Raw genomic sequence first — 15,433 nt, forward strand, 5'->3', positions numbered from 1 at the left:
GGGGTGGGGTGGGAAGAGAGAGAGAGAGAAACGTCGATGTGAGAGAGACACATGGATTGATTACTTCCCACATGTGCCCCGACCAGGGCCTGGGATCAAGCCTGCCACCAAGGTACATGTCCTTGACTGGGAATAGAACCCAAGACCCTTCGGTTCGTGGTCTGATGCTCTGATCACTGAGCAAAACCAGCCAGGGCAGCATATTTCTTATTTAGGAGTCTTCCTCTGAATGCATCTGCATGAAAATTATGGAGAGGACAGAATTATGATGCTTTATGTCAACAGAAAGTGGTATCAGTTCAGAAAAATAAACACTAGGTTGAAAATAGATCACGGGATCCTGCTGTCTTCCTCTGACCTTGAAAAAGATATGTAACTTCTTCATATTGTCTCTTCTCTGGACCTGGTGTAACATGTGTTCCCTAGAGCTGCCCTATGGATGAAATAACCTATGTAAAATGTTCTGAACTCCTTAAGGCATGATGTCAAAGCAATAAAGTGCAATATTGTTATTACCGATCGACATTTTCTTCCTTAATCTTCTCATCTTTTCAGATCCTGGTGGGTTTTTTCCAGTCCCCTCTCTGCTCCTTAGGTTTGAGTGGTAGGGGATCCATGCTTGGGTGCAGGAAAAATGCCTTCTACCCTCTGAAACTGTGTTCATCAGGAAAGCCTTTGTAGGCACCACCCTTTCGGTAAAGGATGAATGTGACACCCAGTGTGTTGTGCTAGGGGAGCACAGGATCTGCAGACAGAAGAAGGCCCCCCTCTCTCTGAAGGACGAGGAGAAGCAACCATGAACTGTGTGCTCCTTCACAGAACACACAGCCTGGTGCCCAGGCTCCTCTGATCATCCTCCAGGAGAAAGAAAAGTGAATCCAAAGAGGCCAGTGTCTCCTACAAACTCGTGAAGTCCAGTCGGCTGGGGACACCTCTTGGAGCAGTCCAGCAGTGTGCGCGTGGTGGTTCCTTATTCCGTCAGCCATGTCCTTCAGTGCCACCATTCTCTTCTCCCCTCCCAGTGGCAGTGAGGCCAGATGCTGCTGCTGTGCCTGTAAGAGTGAGACTAGTGGGGGCAACACAGGCTCTCAGAGTGGGAATCCTCCTCCCAGCACCCCTATCACAGTGACCGGACATGGCCTGGCGGTTCACAGTTCGGAGCAGCTCCTGCATATTATCTACCAGCGGGTGGATAAGGCAGTGGGTCTGGCTGAGGCTGCTCTGGGTCTTGCCAGGGCCAACAATGAATTGCTAAAACGTCTCCAGGAGGAAGTGGGTGAGTTGAGGCAAGGCCAAGTGTCCACCCCTGATGAAGACGGGGACAGCCAGGCACATGGTTCCCCACTTGAGGAGCCTGGGTCTCTCAAGGAGAGTCCCGGGGGGGCCTGCAGGACCGTGTCTGCCGTGGAAGAGGAGGGTGACGGCGTGGGCAGCGATGTGCAGGTGGTGATCGAGCAGCAGCTGGGAGCAGCCTTGGCTGTAGGGCCTGGCCCTTTGGGCTTCCCAGCTGCTCAGAGAGATGTGCGGCTCCCGGGATGCACCCTGGCTGCCAGTGAGGGGGCCCCAGTGCTCAATCCCGTGAGTATATTGCTGCCGAGCAGAACACAAGTGTTGTTGCTTCTTAGTGCTTTTCCTGGCCTTTTCCTTTTTTCTCTCTTTCTGTATTTCCCCCTCCTTCAACATTTCTTTTGTTGGTACGTGTGATAAAATAGAAACAGTACCAAGTTTCCTTTGTCTTCAGGGTTAATCAGCACTCCTGTTTCTTCCTGAACCATAGTCTCTGTGGCAGTAGGTCATTTCTGGTGTGTGTGGTGATGGGGTGCCCTTCCCTCCCTCTCAGTAGCTGTGCGGCACCTTCTCTCCCACAGCTGTCTCAGCTGCTCCATGCTCTGTGCCTCTCCTGGCGAGAATGCCTGCCATGCACAGACGGCTCATTTATATTTTATCACGGGCCCTCTGCTTGCCAAGAGGATATCAGTACAGAGAGATGGGAATGAGAGGGGAGAGAGGCAGAAGTAGAAAGAGAGATCGAAGGAAAAAGTGAGAGGGGAAGGACAAAAATAATAGACGATGAGGGAAAGAGGAAGGTGGAAATGAAGGGTTGAGGAAGGAGAAAAAGTGAAAAAAGACCACAGAAAAGAAAGGTGAATCTAAATGGAAAGAGAATTTATGCTAGAAGAATATGAGGTAAGGTGGGAAGAATGTAGAGGAAGGGAAATAAAATGAGGAAAAGAAGCGGGTCACTAAGAGTTAACAGTAAGAGAATAGGTAAGGAGAGGGGGAGGCAAGCGAGCACGTTTGTGAGTAGGAAAAGACACTGAAGTACTTCGTGCTATTTCAGTTTCTTTACTGCTCAAGGCCATGTGAGCAGGCAAATCCTGGCTGAGGAAAGTGAAAACTGCAGAATGTCACACATGGAAGTATGAGAAGGAGATGGGGCCACTGTAGAGATCATAGAGATGGGAAAATATCAGATGTGCTGCCACTTGAGAGACCGCGGGAGGTCTGTCAACTCCCCCACCAGGTTCTTCCTCTACCCCTTCCCTTTCCCTTCTCCTCCTCCCCGCCAAGACAGCCAGTCAAGAGTTGAGGAGGACACATAGGTGGATGGAAGGGATGCTATGCCCAGTCCATCTGTGGGCCTGAGAAAGGAATGTATAAACCCCCCTCCAGTGCACCCTGCAGCTGGTCACTGCTCCCCAAAGGCCTAGCTATGTGGGTGGGTGACAGCTACTACTGCTGTCCCCAGGTTGTGCCTGGCCAGGACTGTCAGTGGTTTGGGGCTGCAGGAGGAGGAATTGGGAAGGTGGTAGGAAGCAGGAGGGTACCAGGCCAGGCAATACCCTGAGCTGTGGTTCCTTCAGGCAGGGAAGGCTTCCAAGCCGACAGGATGGAATTACATTTCCCAGCGCAAAAAGCAGCTCACAGGTCTATAAATCTCAGCCTCCTCCCCCACTTCTTTCTGTGTCCCCCACCCCCACTTTCACTGTTTAGTTTTCTTGGCTGCAGAAATCCACCCTCCTTCTTCCCTCTTTCCCTTCCTCCCTCCTTCCTTTCCCTGCCCTGTATGTCCTTGAATGAGGGCACAGGCAGGCAAGTAGATGTCAAGGCAGTGAGAGTTGGATGTGACCAAGGCAGGGTGAAGGTGAGGGCACAGACTGGCCCCACAAAGGAATGGGGGGGGGGGGGGGGGTTGGTGCCAGCCTCTCTAGAGATTTCTGACTCTGTATCTCCCTCCTTTGCTCCCATTTTTTCTCCCGTTTTCCTCTCTATTATTATTACCATTTTATTTTCTTGTTCCTTCTCTTGGTTTTCCTTTCTTGTCATCACTTCCTCCCCCAATCCCTTTTAGACAAAATACTTACCTACCTACAGTTCTTATGCCCAAGAGCAAATAATAAGTGAACCGTCACAGATAGAGCATCAGAAACATGCCTTATCCTTGTAATCAGTCCTATGGTAATGATCCAACATGAGAAGCCCTGCACACACAGAAATATTTGCCCAACACTCTTATTGGAGGCCCAGAGAAACAAGCCATTGACCATTAAAGACTGTGCTAGATTCCCCCCCTGCTTTCCACTCTCTGTTCATTATCCTTGGCCAAAGATTGATGGTTAACAAGGTTCCCCTCAGCCTGGCTGGCTAATAGGCTATTCTTTTTTATGTTCTTAGCTGGTGGATGATTATGTGGCCTCTGAGGGTGCAGTACAGCGGGTGCTGGTCTCTGCTTATGCCAAGCAGCTCTCACCAGCCACACAACTGGCTATCCAGCGGGCAACTTCAGAGACAGGGCCAGAAAATGGAGTCAAGCTGCCACTGCCTCGCCCCGAGGACATGCTCAGTGCTGCTGCTGCGCTGGAAGGTGCCTTGGAAGAGGCAGGCCCAGGGGGAGCTGGGGAGCTGACACACTCTCTAGGGTTTACTGCTTCCCCCTGCAGGACCAGAGGGAGTGGGCAGAAGAACTCCAGGCGCAAGCGGGATCTGGTACTCTCTGTGAGTGAGCTCCGTTTCTATGAACTTTTCTTCAGATGGAAAGATAAATGAAGAGTAAAGTGTGGGTTGATTTTAAACTTCCCATATTGAATGCATGGTGTCCTGAATCTTACTGGAGTGGGAGGGGCAAGAAGGAGATTGTTCCAGAGCTCTAGGGTTAGGCAGTCCCCCACCTATCAATGGTACTTTTAAAAAATATAATTTTTTTTTATTGATTTCAGAGAGGAAGGAGAGGGAGGGAGAGAGAGAAACATCAATGATGAGAGAGGATAATTGATTGGCTGCCTCCTGCACGTAACCCGTGCCCCGACTGGAATCGAATGGTGACCTCCTGGTTCATGGGTCAACATTCAACCATTGAGCCACACCAGCTGGGCTCAATGGAACTTTTTTAAGGCTTTTCCAGATAAATTGATATCTTCCATTTAAAAGTGGGGGCATCCTGGCTAGTGTGGCGCAGTGGTTGAGCCTCAACTATGAAATAGGAGGTCACAGTCTGACTCCCGGTCAGGGCACATTCTCGGGTTGTGGGAGCAATCCCCAGTGTGGGGCAGGCAGGAGGCAGACGATCAATGATTCTCTCTCATTATTGATGTTTCTGTCTCTCTCTCATTCTCCCTTCCTCTCTGAAATCAATAAAAATATATATATTTTTAAAAATAAAAGAAATAAAAAGGGGGGCATTATATCACATCTCTCAGGGATCTAATAATCCTAATGGGAAGATCTTTAAGGGATGGAGCAGTTTGGCCACTGAAGGGTGGCACTGGAAACTGCCTGCAAATGACCAGTGTTGGGGTAAGCAGCAGGGGGCCCTTTGGGCAGAAAGGGCAGAGTGTCCTGAGGTGGTCCCAAACCCCGAAGAGGCAGAGGCCCACTAGGCACTAAGCTCAGTTGTAAAAGTTTGGGGAGTTTAGTGAGTCTGAGAGCTCTTGGCAGAAAAGGTACTGACCTGATCCAGTTCTGTCTAAAGCCATGGTATGGCTTAAAGCCCTAGGAGCATGGTTCAGCATCCTACAGTGCACAGCTATCGGGCCTAAAATGTCAATAGGGCCAAGGTTGAGAAACCTGTTCTAGGGTGACCATAGTCCTTTGGATCTGTGTCCAAAAACATCTTTCTGATAACCATGGGGGTGTTCTTTAGCCATATAATGTTCGTATTGACTATAATGGATTTCCACGCCATGGATAATGGCTAATGAGGTAACTGGAGAGTTCCGGTTAGGAGTAGAGATCACCACTCACATCCAACCAAAGTCTTACCACAATATATAGTATTGCCCATGTCTTCTTGTTAGTCTTAGCAAAGATTGAAAACAATTAATACCTCCTTTATTTACATTACTTCTTTCTTCCTTTTCCTTTTCCTAAGAGAGCCTACCTTATTCTCCCTTTCATTTGATTTGTTTTTACATTGAGGGATTTTCCATAGGAAGGAAGACACCATAATCAGTTTTAACTGGTTTCTAACCTTCATTTCAAATCTTGGTTATGTTCGGGGATATCTGCTCACTTATCAAGAATAGGGAATGAGTATAATTTCTTAGTCATGGATTTCTGACCCAAGAGGTCCACTTTTGCTGCCAGGGATAGAAATGGAGGCATTTCAAGGGATTTCCCCAAACTTCATAGTGTTTATAAGTTACGAGTAAATGTATGATAATTCTAATTTGCATAAAATGAGGATTTTTTTTTCTGTCACTTCCATTACTCTCCTGCCTCCAGTTAGAGGTTCAGTGTCGAGGCCTGGCTTCTCCCTGCCCTTTGGAAAGCCTGGTGAACAGCAGACCTTCTGGGGGTGCAGTATGCTCACTCATTACAGTACTTGCAAAGTACTGATATAGAGGACCAGTCAGGGAAGTTTGCTGCCCATCCCAGAAGACGATTTAAAATGTCCTTGTGCAAGACTGGGTTTACAGGGAGAGAGATAGTTGCAGATCTTCACTATTCTGTGGATTGCTTCTAGGGATCCAAAAGAACCAAACCAGAACACTTAATTCCTTGGAATGTTGTACATCCCAACCACCCCTTGTGGAAAGCCATTTATTTTTAGCCAGCAGCCTTTACATAAGTTTTAATACTATTGTCTAGAATATTTTCCCTTTCCACTTCAAGCCTGGTTTTTTATCAGCTCATCTCTTCCAAGCCACTTGAATTGGAAACTAGGTAACTTTTTTTTTCTTTCTTCTTTTGCAATTCTTTCAATTTCTTTATGAAGCATTCTCACATCTCCCTGTGATTCCTTAAGTTTGGACTTCTAAGAGGTAAAATAACTCTATCAAATATGAAGCTAGTATAATAGTCTTTTTCATAGAGTGGAGATCATAGCCACAAAGAATTAACAGTAATTTCCTAACTTGATATGGTCAATCAGCCATAGAGGTAGAAGGGTAAATTGGGCATTTCTGAATATGAAATTGAAGTTTTGAGGTCAGGATATGAGTCCATCAACTCAGAACTGGGTAACATCCATTAACTGTGAGAGCTTCGGATGAAAATATAATCAGAAAAACAACTAAATTTAATAGGAAGAAATTTAAAATCCTACATTAAAATTTTTTAAAAATCTGCAGAATGGTAAAGATAATTAATCCATGTGAAAAATGAACTTGACTACAGGTTCACTGTGAATGAATGCTATGACACTGTGAGTAGGGATGGGGTTGCTAAGAAAAGTAACACCATCTTGGGTTTCATTCCTAGAAGGGTAGAGTTCCACTCGGGGAAGTAATGCTCCCTTTGGCCAGACCTCAACTGATGAGTTAGATTTGGTTCCAAGTGCCACGTTGTAAGAGAGACACTAGCAAACCAAAGATCCTCATAGTTTCATGACAAGTCTGTCTGGGAACTCTGTCACGAGGAATGGCTGAAGGATGTGGGGTATTTAGACTGGGTAAGAGAAGACTTTGGGAGTTCATGAAAGGTGTCTTCAAATATTTCAGGTGCTATTATGGTCAAAATGGGTCAGATTTTGGAGCATCTAAGGCAAAATTTTTTAATTGAAATGTTCAACAGTAGAATAAATCAATTAAAAAACCAGTGAGGACCCGTCATTAAAGGTGTATAAGCAAAGCTGAAAGACAGCCTGTTTAATGATGTGAAAGGGACCTTTCCACTTCACATTTCTATTATTCTAGGTTTGTGTTTTTCAGACCATGGTGTGGGTACCCCTGAAATTGGTGGTAATGTACAAAGGTTTATACCTGGAACATTTTCCTGGATCATCAATTTTACTAGAAAAATTTGGAAGATATTTTTAAAAGTATATTTTTATTGAGAGAAAGATAGGGAGAGAGAGAAACATCCATGATGAGAGAGAATCATTGATCAGCTGCTTCCTGCACGCGCCCCCCCCTCCCCCCTTTACTGGGGATTGAGTCCACAACCAGGCATGTGCCTAGACTGGGAATCGAACCGTGACCTCTTGGTTCATAGGTTGATGCTCAACCACTGAGCTACACCAGACAGATATTTTTGTATTAAAAGAAATACAGATATATTGTCAAGAAATTTTTAAAAATTGCAAGAGTAGGTGGCTTCAAGAAATTTCCCCTTATAGTAGCCCTGATGTGTATCTGTTCTCTCCTTGCTATTGGGAGTATGTTTGTGGAAATGTCTGAGACCCTCTGCTCTAGTGATCATATTCCTTAGGAGCAGAAGCAAGGCCAGGGATGATCTTGGAGTCTTCATACAAATTAATTGAAGGGGAGGGCATTAGAAATACTAACTTGGATAGGTTCTCTGGCTAAGAAAGGACATTGACAGAAAGGTAGACAGAAAGGTAGAGAACTGTATGGGGACAATGCATAGGAACCAGAGGAGGGTTTCATCATATCCACCCCTGGTTTGATTCTGTGTTTGTTTATTTGTTTGTTTCCCCTAGAAATTGGTCCACAATGTGCATAACCACATCACCAATGACAAGAGATTCAATGGGTCTGAAAGGTATGATCCACTTGAGGGAAAGTCACAGCATACTTTGCCAAGGAAGGGAAGCTGAGGGGGCTGCTCTAATATAACAACGAGGCTAAGGCTTTGGATACACAATTGCCTCTTATATCCTGTTTTCAGCCATGGAGGAATTTATCACAAAGTTGATTAGTTCTGGGAATCTCTATTTGTCTAGTTTCAAAAATGCTGATTGCTTTATTCACTCTCTTCTCTTTGTGGCAGCATCAAATCCTCTTGGAATATTTCAGTAGTGAAGTTCCTTCTGGAAAAGCTCAAGCAGGAGCTGGTGACCAGTCCCCACAATTACACTGATAAGGAGCTGAAAGGTGAGAAAAACCAAGTGAACTCCCATTTCATCCTTCCTCCCTGTTCCTGGGCAAAGGGGAAGAGGCATAGTTGAGATGATTTAGGTGATTTGAAAATAGTGGGTTTAAAAAAATTATTTTTGGTTTCTTCTCATCTACAATATTCACAGGATTGCTTCTAACAGCCTTTTTATTCCCCTACTCTGTCTGAAATGAAAATGGGAGAAGGGAAGGGCTAGAACACCATTATGCATGATATTTATATAGGCCTGAATCTACAGTGTTATGAAAAGGAGATCAGAATCCAGGCCAGCCCTTTTGTCCCTGAGTTTAATGTCCTGGGCTTTCTATTTTGCTTGCTCTTCTGTTATTTGTCTGTAGCTAACCCTGAAGCATTGAGAACACTTCTGCTGAAGAAAGCCAATGTCATAATTCAGTAGAGTTGGGAACCTGACACCTGTCTGAGTCAGGAGGACTCCTCAGAGTTCTCACTGGCAGTGCTAACCAGAAAACAGACAGACCAAGAGATGAGAAGCAACTTGCGTAAAACTAACCAGCAAATCAGCCGCAGAACCAGGATGGGCCTGGTGGCTCTGTCCGCCCCAGTCCAGGGCATCCCACATCACATGTAGCTTTGTCAGCCCAGTCCTGAGCAGAGACCTGACATCTACTCTGGTCTGCTTGGCCCCACCCTGGGGAATGCCATGGCCTCTGACACCAGGGCAGCAGTCGGCAGGCTCCTGGGCTCGAGCCCTGCTCACTCCCCAACCCCCCTCCCCTCACAGCCCCTGCCTGCAGCCTCTAACCATCAGTGGGACCCTGATACTCAGGCACGTGGCCTGTGGTCTGTTAATGAACATGGTGGGTGGGACTGACCCCAGCTTCCAGGGACTGTCACTGTACATGCCAAAATGGCATAACTGAGATAAGGTGAATAAGTGACAAATAAAACCTTTTTACAAAAAAAAAAAGAAAGCACTGAGCCCAGGCCAGTTTGGCTCAGTGGCTAGAGCGTCGGCCTGCAGACCAGAGATCCTGGGTTTGATTCTAGTCGGGGGCACATACCTTGGTTGCAGGCTCCTCCCTGGCCTGGTTGGGGCTCTTCTCTCACATCGATGTTTCTCTCTGTCTTTCCCTCTCTCTTCCACTCTCCCTAAAAATCAATGGAAAAAAAATATCCTTGGGCAAGGAAAAAAAATTTTTTTAAAGAAAGCACTTGTAATCCACTATCAGCAGAGTAGAATAGGGGTTAGTTTAATTGGAGAAGGGGGAAAGGAGTTACAAAAACATTGGAGTTTTCTTTTTCCAGTACTTAACTCTCCAGAGGAGTTAGTGTTAGAGAATGATGCAGGCAGGGAGAGCTAAACCTAAGAGGAGGTTTTGAAAATAGTGGTGCCCTTCTGTCATGTGAGGACATAGTGAGAAGACAAAAAAAACATATGAACCAGGAAGTGGGCTCTTGCCAGACATGAAATCTGCCAGTACCATGACCTTGAACTTCCCAGCCTCCAGAATGGTGCAGGAACAGAGCTGGTATCACAATATGAATGTGTACGATGGGGAACAACACTGGAAATACATGAGTAGTTGAGGACAAGCAAGGTTTGAAATGCATGGAGACAGAAGCTAGTCTCTGGAAATTATTCCAAATATTCAATGTATAAAATTATAGGTGGGTGATTTAGTTTTCATTAATACTAAGTCAAAATTATGAATAATTAATTTTCATCAATTATACTAGAGAAAATATAAAAAATAGTGGATTTTTAAAAAATTCGTTTACTATTAATTAATTTAATAGTGATACCCTCCCATCCAGTAGTGTTAGGGCAGAACAAAGGGCTGAGAACCACTGCTCTTTGGTCCCTCCCTTCTCTCTCCCTGACAGGAGCCTGTGTAGCCTACTTCCTTACTAAGAGGCGTGAGTACCGCAACTCCCTGAACCCCTTTAAAGGAATGAAGGAAAAAGAGGAGAAGAAACTCCGAAGTCGCAGATACCGGGTAGGTTTCTAGGCCTTCCTTTCAAGATGCTAAACTCTAAACCCTAATAAGCACCAGTGGGAAGGGCCAGAGGTCATGGCATCTAAGAAGAGAGTTGAGAGTGAATAATGTAGGCAGATAGAGGAGGAGGAGGGTGAGCCAGTTCTAAGATTTCACTTGGGGGCTTGGGTTCTCTCAGGCACAGATTTTACACAGACTTCCTCCTACACAAACCCTCTCCCCAAACCTAATCCACAGTTTTTTTCTCTCCCTAATCTCTGTCCTGGGCTCCTACTATAGCTTTTTGCCAACCGATCCAGTATCATGAGGCATTTTGGACCTGAGGAACAACGCCTGTGGAAGGATGTGACAGAAGAGCTGATGTCAGATGAAGAGGACAGTCTTAATGAGCCAGGTGTCTGGGTAGCCAGGCCTCCCCGTTTCCGGGCCCAGCGCCTCACAGAGCTCTGCTACCATCTGGATGCCAACTCTAAGCATGGCACTAAAGCCAACCGTATATATGGGCCTCCCTCAGACCGATTACCCTCTGCTGAGGCCCAGCTCCTTCCACCAGAACTTTATAATCCTAATTTCCAAGAAGAAGAAGATGAGGGAGGTGATGAAAATGGACCTGTCTCCCTATCTTTTGACCAGTCCCATAAAACCTGCTGTCCTGACTTGAATTCATTTATTGAAGTCAAGGTGGAAAAGGATGAGTGAAATCTATAACCAAGAGTATCTCTGGCTTCTGCCACTTCCCATGTCCCAGAGCCAGGCCTATTGGGCTTCCCAGAAGAATGAGATGTCCTCTGCAGCCTGAGAAAGCAAGTCTGCCTCTGTTCTTAACACAGCCCCCACTGGAAATGAAAGCTGGCAGCTCCGGTGGGATCAAAGGACTTCTCTGAAAGGGGGAAAGTCCCCCCATTGTGAATGGCAAGCCAGAAAGTGCTTGTTCCTAAGCATAAACAATGCCTCAGAAGAGCCGGGGATGAGAGGAGGAGGAGGATGGGTCTAAGAAACACGAGGCCTTCTCAACATATGCCCGGGTCTCTGAGTTTTTTGTTTTGTTTTGTTATTTTTCGGGTTTCACTCAAAGCTCTGGGGAAGCAGCTCTGATTGCACCTTCTGCTTCCCCAGGACCGCTGGTCTTGCTCTGCAGTGGAAGCCACCCGGAACCAGTCCAGGGTAATACTGCCACCTGGTGGGCAGTTTCAGTCTTTGATTCTTCTGAGAAGAACTGGGGCTCCATCCCTTTTTGGGAATTAGGATTTAGATGTAATAGCTTTATTAAATTATATAAAGCAGATTTTATTATTCTCATCTTACACATGTGGAAATTAAGGCTAAAAGAGTTCCCATGTATCACTGGCACCCGCTCTACCACTGTGTGCATATATAGGGCTCTGTAGCTATTTCTTAATCTTGTCAGCCTAACTGTATTTTGAGGAAGGTGTGTGTGTGTGTGTGTGTGTGTGCGCGCGCGCGCGCATGTGTGTGTGTGTGTGCGCGCACGCGCAAGTGTGCATGCACACACCAGCACACAAAATGTATGCATTTTGAATAGATTGAGAAGTAAAAATGGCTTTCTAGTCAGTCATCCATATAACAAACATTGATTGCTTACTAGGTGTCAGATACTGTGCTATAGACACAATGTTGATCAAAGTAGATGCTGATCTAAGGTTTTATTATCTAGTCAGAAAACCAGGCAGTTAAGTAGGCAGTGGAATAAATAGTGCTAAGAGTGATGAGGGACTGTAGGGTGCACTGGCAGGATACAGCAGGGGTAGCTAACCTATGCTGGTGGTCTGGAAAGGCTTCTCAGAGGGGTGTTTAAACTGATACCTGAAAGGAAAGATGGGGGAAGGGAGGCCAGGAGAGTGTTCCAAACATAAGGAGCAGCGGGTACTAGAGAGCACAGACAAGATACACTTCTACAGAACATTTGGAGGGGATGATGCTGAGAAGAAGAGGCTGGAGAGATAGAAAAACCTTGTAAAATATCTTAAAGAGTTCAGACTTCAGTTCAAGGGCAATGATCAGTCATTGTAAGGTTTTAAGGAGGGAAATGAGTTGGTCAGTTCTGTGTTTTACCCCAGTCCCCCCGCCCCCTCCAGCTCTGTGTTTTAGAAGAATCACTTGACCTTGGGTTACGAGATGGCTTGGAAGGGGAAAGCCTTGGCAGTGAGACTCTTGCAGTGGATCTGGGGAGAAAAGATGGTGGCCCGAGAGACACACGGGTGATGAAGGGAGGGCAGATTTGAAAGATATTTAGGAAGCAGAATTGATTGGACTTGGTGCTAGGACTTAGTTGATTTGAGATTAAGGGAGGAGGACATAAGATTGATGTTTAGGTTTCTGGCTTAAGCAGCTAAGTGGTTAAGGATGCCATTTACTCAGGGAATGCTGGAGGAGCCCGTTTCAGGACGCAGGGAAGGTGGGGTCAGTTTAGGGTGTTGTATGCCTTTGAGATAACCAAGTAGATACTCGTACTCAGATTTTTTAAATCCAAGAAAGTCTGGGCTAGAGATACGGATTTGGCAGTCATTTGTGTATATATAGACCTTAATTAAAGTCTTTGGGATGGAAAATAGGGCCTGTGGAGCTCCTGACTCCAGTTTAAACTAATGACTGGTTACCCTGAGGTTGTGAGCCCTATGGGAGCATGCTATCTCAGTGTACCTCTCGCCCGCTTCCTATGATCCCCTGAAAATGCAGGTCGTTGATTCCAACTGTGCTCACTGCTGCCACCACCAACTCCTGGGAGGGCCTCCTTTAATGGCTTTTCAACCTTCCATAAGATTTACTCTCTCATCCTCACCCCAAAGGAGCAAAGCTTCCAAATATTAGAGGCTGTTCAGGTATTTTGGGTGTAAATAACTGGGAGGAAGAATTCAGGTTCTCCTTCCCCATTTGGAGACAGGAAAGGAGAGACGTATGGTTAATTCTGAAGATGTCGCTCACAGCAAGTTCTGGATGCAATCTGATAGCTCCCCTCTATTACTAATGCTTTCAGTCCTCCTTGCTTCCAGTCTGATAGTAAACTCTCTTCTGGATCAGAGAAAAGCTGTAAGCCTGACCAGGCAAACAGAGAAGCTGATTCTCAGGAGAGATGAGGTCAGGGAAACAATGCAGCTAGGACAAAGAAGCCAAATAGTTTGTACCAAATTAATTTCCCCAAAGATATTAACCCCCTTTTCTTTCCCATTCCCTAAGGCTACACTAAGATTATAAAAGGTGTTCAAAATGTTGAGACAAAAATAATATGCATGATTTGTTTGCATGATTCGTTTTCTATCTAAATACAAAGGAGTCATTTTCCTTCTCCATTTACTTCCTCCATCCCTTGCCCCTGATGTGTTAGTCTGGGCAAAATCAGTTGGTGGGTATTTAACTGGATATGTTTAGCTTCAACCATGGTTTCTTCTTTTTCTTATTCTTGATCCTTCTAGTATGGCCAATATCAGCCTCTTTTTCTTTTCCACCCTGATCATTTTCACTTGCTAACTCCTTTAAATGACATTACTTTTCTTCCTCTTAATACTTACTCTTTATCGCCAATCTCCTGTGGGCCAACCAAAGGGGGGGGGGGCGAGGGGGCATTCGCTAGCCCTAAAACCAGACCTTCTATCCCATAGTCACCTGAAATATTTGCTAAAAAATTTCATTTCCCAACACCAGGGGGTGTCTGTCTATCTGTCCTAATCTGAAGTTTGAGATTAGTTCCAAACCTTTTCCTCCTTTTACATAGACACTAAAGTTCCTTCCCTTCTTAAACAGAGCTTTGGGTTCAGGAAGTGGTGTCTTTTTATTACAGTTTATCTCTTTATCTCTCATTCTCTCTGGACTTGCACAAATTTGTCTTTTTCTTAGTCTATTCCTCCTTCGGTCTCTGCACCACCCTCAACCTCCTTTGCTCCCTTTTCTTTCGCTACCTGTCTTCCACCACCTCTCTCCATGGGCTTCCTCGCCTTTCTGGACACTACGGCGGCGTCTCTGAAACTCTGTATGTACCTACCTTTCTTCTTTTTCCCTGTCTTCCTCTTTACGGATCCCTCCCTGTCTCAATCAGTCTCTCTTCATCTCTCCCAGTCCCCACACTAGGAACAAAGTGGTGTTTGCACAGAGCATGCCTCGCGTCGCCCCGTTCTAGACCAGGACATTCCACCGTGCCCCTCCGCGCATTCCAACTGCAAACAAAGAGTCCCACCCCAACTTTTCCCTGTCCCAGTCATCGAGTGATGCAGGAGCAACTTCCCGAACTTGCCCTCCTCTCCTCTCCTGGCGGCGAATATCCACCTCCAGGACAGTGACTACCAGCTCCCACCGCCCCATTCCGCGCAGCAGAGATCCCTGCGCAGACACCCCCGTTTCTCCTTCGCTCGGTGCTCCGCCCCTCTCGGAAAGTAGATCCGGCCAGGCAGACAAAAGTTTGGGAGAGAAGTTCCGTCCGTGCTGAGTGTGAGAGCGAGGGGGGCGGGGGCCGGGAGCAGCGGGGCGGCCGGGCAAGTCGACGCGTGGACAGATAGACCTGCGGACGCGACAGCCGTAGGCCCTCCCAGCCTGCTCAGCCCCTGATGCGCGGGGGTCCGCAGCCCCTCCTGCCGGGGGATGCTGGGGGATTCCTGGCGCCGGGCATCGGGGCCGCCCGCTAAACCGTTGTGCCTACTCCGTGCCCCCGGGGAACCGGAGCCCGGCCGCAGGCAAAGAGAAGCGGGGGCCGAGAGGCTGCTGGGTGCGGGGCGGGGAGGGGGCTGGAGGCCCCAGGCCCGAGGGCATGGAGCGGTTGGGAGAGAAAGCCAGTCGCCTGTTTGAGAAGTTAAGACTCTCGGACTCGGGCAGCGCTAAGTTCGGCCGCAGAAAGGGTGAATCTAGCCGGTCTGATGGGACCCCCGGGCCGGGCAAAGGGCGCCTGAGTGGGTCGGGGGGACCGAGGAAATCAGGGCCCCGTGGAGCTACCGGGGGACCTGGGGATGAGCCGCTGGATCCAGCCCGGGAGCAAGGACCCCTGGACGCTGAGCGCAACCCGCGCGGCTCCTTTGAGGCGCAGCGCTACGAGGGCTCCTTTCCCGGGGGGCCGGCTCCCACCCGGGCCTTGCCTCTACCTCAGTCACTGACCCCAGACTTTCGGTTGGAGACCACGGCCCCAGCCCTCAGCCCCCGCTCCAGTTTCGCCAGTAGCTCCGCCAGCGACGCGAGCA

At 47.2% G+C, this 15,433-nt stretch overlaps 2 protein-coding genes across 3 annotated transcripts in view; both read left to right on the plus strand.

The window, feature by feature from the left end:
* The window catches only part of LOC102256969 (chromosome unknown open reading frame, human C14orf93), a 19,462-nt gene extending 8,191 nt beyond the window's left edge, over positions 1 to 11,271 (plus strand). The window contains exons 2-7 of one of the 2 annotated variants that reach the window (XM_005882244.2): positions 556 to 1,578; positions 3,676 to 3,996; positions 7,880 to 7,941; positions 8,170 to 8,273; positions 10,141 to 10,253; positions 10,533 to 11,271. In XM_005882244.2, coding sequence (XP_005882306.1) covers positions 985 to 1,578; positions 3,676 to 3,996; positions 7,880 to 7,941; positions 8,170 to 8,273; positions 10,141 to 10,253; positions 10,533 to 10,952 — 1,614 coding nt within the window. In that variant the 5' untranslated portion in view covers positions 556 to 984 and the 3' untranslated portion in view covers positions 10,953 to 11,271. The remainder of the gene's footprint in view (positions 1 to 555; positions 1,579 to 3,675; positions 3,997 to 7,879; positions 7,942 to 8,169; positions 8,274 to 10,140; positions 10,254 to 10,532) is intronic. The other variant, XM_005882247.2, reaches the window with a different exon arrangement.
* A 3,189-nt stretch (positions 11,272 to 14,460) lies between these two features.
* The window catches only part of LOC102258191 (LIM domain-containing protein ajuba-like), a 2,567-nt gene continuing 1,594 nt past the window's right edge, over positions 14,461 to 15,433 (plus strand). Inside the window, exon 1 of the mRNA XM_014529937.1 lies at positions 14,461 to 15,430. Within this exon, the coding sequence (XP_014385423.1) occupies positions 15,010 to 15,430 (421 nt within the window). The 5' untranslated portion in view covers positions 14,461 to 15,009. The remainder of the gene's footprint in view (positions 15,431 to 15,433) is intronic.

This window comes from Myotis brandtii, unplaced genomic scaffold (genome assembly GCF_000412655.1).
Source record: "Myotis brandtii unplaced genomic scaffold, ASM41265v1 scaffold70, whole genome shotgun sequence".
NCBI classification, from domain to species: Eukaryota; Metazoa; Chordata; class Mammalia; order Chiroptera; family Vespertilionidae; genus Myotis; species Myotis brandtii.